This window comes from Lupinus angustifolius, chromosome LG19, assembly GCF_001865875.1.
Source record: "Lupinus angustifolius cultivar Tanjil chromosome LG19, LupAngTanjil_v1.0, whole genome shotgun sequence".
Classification (NCBI taxonomy): domain Eukaryota; kingdom Viridiplantae; phylum Streptophyta; class Magnoliopsida; order Fabales; family Fabaceae; genus Lupinus; species Lupinus angustifolius.
In genome coordinates, this window is record NC_032027.1 from 11,299,443 (window position 1) to 11,302,721 (window position 3,279).

Below are 3,279 nucleotides of genomic sequence, written 5' to 3' on the forward strand. Positions count from 1 at the left end.
TAAATAAATTCATCTAGAAACGAAAAGCCAATAACTTTAAGGGTGATATTAGTGTTCTTTGCTAAATTAATGCATTGATATTAGTGATCTCCGTGTAACTTAATGTGAAGATAATCATAATGATGTTTTAGCTCCCCCATATCAATTAAATATATTCTTATGACATTGAATTTTATTTGGAAACTCAAGAATAATTTATTATTTAGTAATACAATTAGAAATTTAGCAATAAATATTTCAAATTCGAATTATTATTTGGGTGAATTATCAAATAATTCATGACATATATTTTCATTATATGCCTCTTCAATAATTCAAATATGATATTATTGTAAATAAATAAAGATGCTATGGTTTTGCCAAAACATATCTTCTTGCCATAAAATAAAGATGATTTTGCCAAAACATATCTTCTTGCAATAAATAAATACCTTTTAACTTTTTCCTATTTCCAATTATTTTTTATTTCTAGACTTTTCATTTTTTTTTATTGTTTTGTATTTAAAAAAAACACATTTTTTATCAAATTATGCTTGAAATCACAGTGTTTTTAGGAGTATTAGTCATCAATGAATGTTCACAATGTTGAATTAATTTAAATAAAAAACAATACAAGTTTTTTGTGGATTAATAAGTAAATATTGAATTAATTTAAATACTTCAGATTTTATACTTTGAAATAACTTAGGTTCAGATAACAAGAAACCATGACACACATTTCCATTAGATGCCTTTTCTCTTCTCTTGATTGCATCTTCGTGATGTGCATAACACATCATTATATACATCATCATTCCTCCAGTTTCTTCATCCCTTCCCTTAATGCGATTTCTACAGATGGCTCGGAGGGTAAACTTCATTCAGGAGATCAATGCTTCTAAAGACACTTGGAAGCTCAAGGTCAGGGTTACTGGTCTTTGGCGTGTGGATCGATCATCTGCACCATCAATTGAGATGATTTTCATGGATGAAAAGGTGATTCCACTTTTGTTTATTTTAAGACTTCTATTATGAAATTCATATATAACTAATTGTCATTTATGTTTTTGTTAGGGTGACAAAATACAAGCTATAGTGAAGAATTATCATATAGCCCAATGGGAGTCTCAATTGCATGAGGGCAGAAGTTATATTGCTGAGAATTTTGAAATTGTTCCTAACGAAGGACAATATAGATGTTCAAATCACTCATTCAAGTTAATATTTCAGAAAGGGACTATCATGAAAAACAAGCAACTATCAGAAATTCCTCTTTATATTTTTTAGTTTTCTACCTTTGAAGACATTCTAAATGGTGTTTCTACTACTGATATTTTAGTTGGTAACTAATTATTTTGTAGCCATTTCTTCATCATAAAGTATTTATAACATGTTAACTTATGTAACTAATTACTTCTATGTTGCCATTTTGTGTGTAGATGTTATTGGTGAGCTTATTAACATAGAAATGAGTCAACCAGACTCTACTCCAAAGAAGGTAGTTTTCATAATGCGAGATCAAAGGTATACATGTGCTATTTTTCAGTGTCTTTTAAGTATCTATCTATAGCAAACACGAGGTTAATGTTTTTCAATGTTTGTAGGGGGAATAGTCTTAGTTGCACCTTATGGGGACAATTTGCTACACAATTGCTCAAGTATGAACAGCAAGATCACAAGCTTGGTCCTATTGTTTTGATACTGACCCTTGCAAAGATTAGGGATGCTAAAGGTTATATGAATTTTTAAAAAATATTTATTTCTAATTTATACTTTCACATAATCTCTTTGTGTTAACATGATATTTTGTAGGAGGCTACCCTGTCACTATTCAGAACACTATGTATGGTTCAAAGCTTTATATAAACGATAACAATATCCCTGAGTTTCAATCTTTCAGCAGCAGGTGAGATAAGAATTGTTATTTCCCAATTATAACAACCTATTTTTTTCATTTATTTATTTGGATTTTCATTGTATTCACCATCTTTTTTTACTACAGCTTGGACACAAGTAAATCTTATGAGTCCTACAGTCAGCGCATGAGCCAGTTCTCTTCTTGCTCTCAAGGTGGGTTGCAGGAGAAGTTCTTTCATAATGCAGTCGCAAAAACAATTGGTGAGATAATCCATGTTGGTCAGGTAGTTGTCTCCTTCTTAAATTTCCATGTTTTAAGTAAACTATTAATTCAACTATATTAACAAATCATTTTATCCTGCTTCCACTTTTCTTTTCATGCTGAAGGAATCTGTTTCTGTTACTTATGGCACCATTGACAAACTTTTTGCTAATGGGTGGTACTATGATGGTTGCTCCCATTGCAATCGAAAGACTGATGCAATTAGGATACCAATTAATTGTGCTAGTTGTGGAAGGTACTTGCAAGAAGTTGTGGCCAGGTAACAAAACTGTAAACCAAAGTATTGTTTCAATATGATGTATTGATTTGTTAATGATTTGTATGTTTCTTTTCTTTAAAACTTAGTTCATTTTTTTTGTAGATATAAAGTAGAGGTTCGGGTTAGTTACGGTCATGACAGCATGAAGTTTGTTTTATGGAACCGTGAGTGTGAACAATTGATCAAACAACCTGCAACTGATCTTCGTGAATTATTGTTATCGGTATCATTAACCTACTTCATTGAACATATATTTACTTAGTGTGCCTTCTCAAACTGTTACTTACTTTGCCTTTGTTATATGTGTAGGAGGGTGAACTAAACCCAATGTCCATTCCACAGGCTGTTGATGACATTGTTACAAATGTATTGGCATTCAAAGTCAAAGTCCAACCAAACTACAAACGATGTTCTGTTATACAAGTTTCAGATGACTCTCAACTTATTGCATGCTTATTGGACAAAATTACTCCAGATGTGGTATGTTTCTTTATTATTATAAAAAGTTTGTTTCTATGTAAGTTTATTGTTTCTCACAATATGTGAGTGTAGAACACCAAGACTGATGAGAAGGGGAAGTCTATTGCTAACGTGGGCAAGGAGGAGGATGGATTTGAATGTGTAAGCCACACTTTTAAAAAAATTATCCATACTTACATGCTTAATTCCGTAGACTAACCTTGGCCTTCTTTCTTAATATTTTTTTGTGACACAGCAATCATTGTCAGGTGGCGCTGATTATGATCCTGAACATATAGAATACTTGACACCTCTAAAGAGGCTCGGGTCTTCTGCCATGTTTGATGATACTCAAGATCTTGTATTTGCACAAATGTCATCCACGGAAAATGTCAAACATGTTAACAACGAATGAATATCTCTTATCTGTTTGCATTATGTC

At 31.7% G+C, this 3,279-nt stretch overlaps 1 protein-coding gene across 1 annotated transcript; it reads left to right on the forward strand.

The window, feature by feature from the left end:
• Positions 838–2,382, forward strand: LOC109333983. Its single transcript, XM_019569562.1, has 8 exons — positions 838–975; positions 1,054–1,152; positions 1,267–1,321; positions 1,419–1,503; positions 1,584–1,711; positions 1,792–1,885; positions 1,982–2,120; positions 2,224–2,382. Exons 1-8 carry the CDS (start codon positions 838–840, stop codon positions 2,380–2,382), a joined length of 897 nt encoding a protein of 298 aa, XP_019425107.1.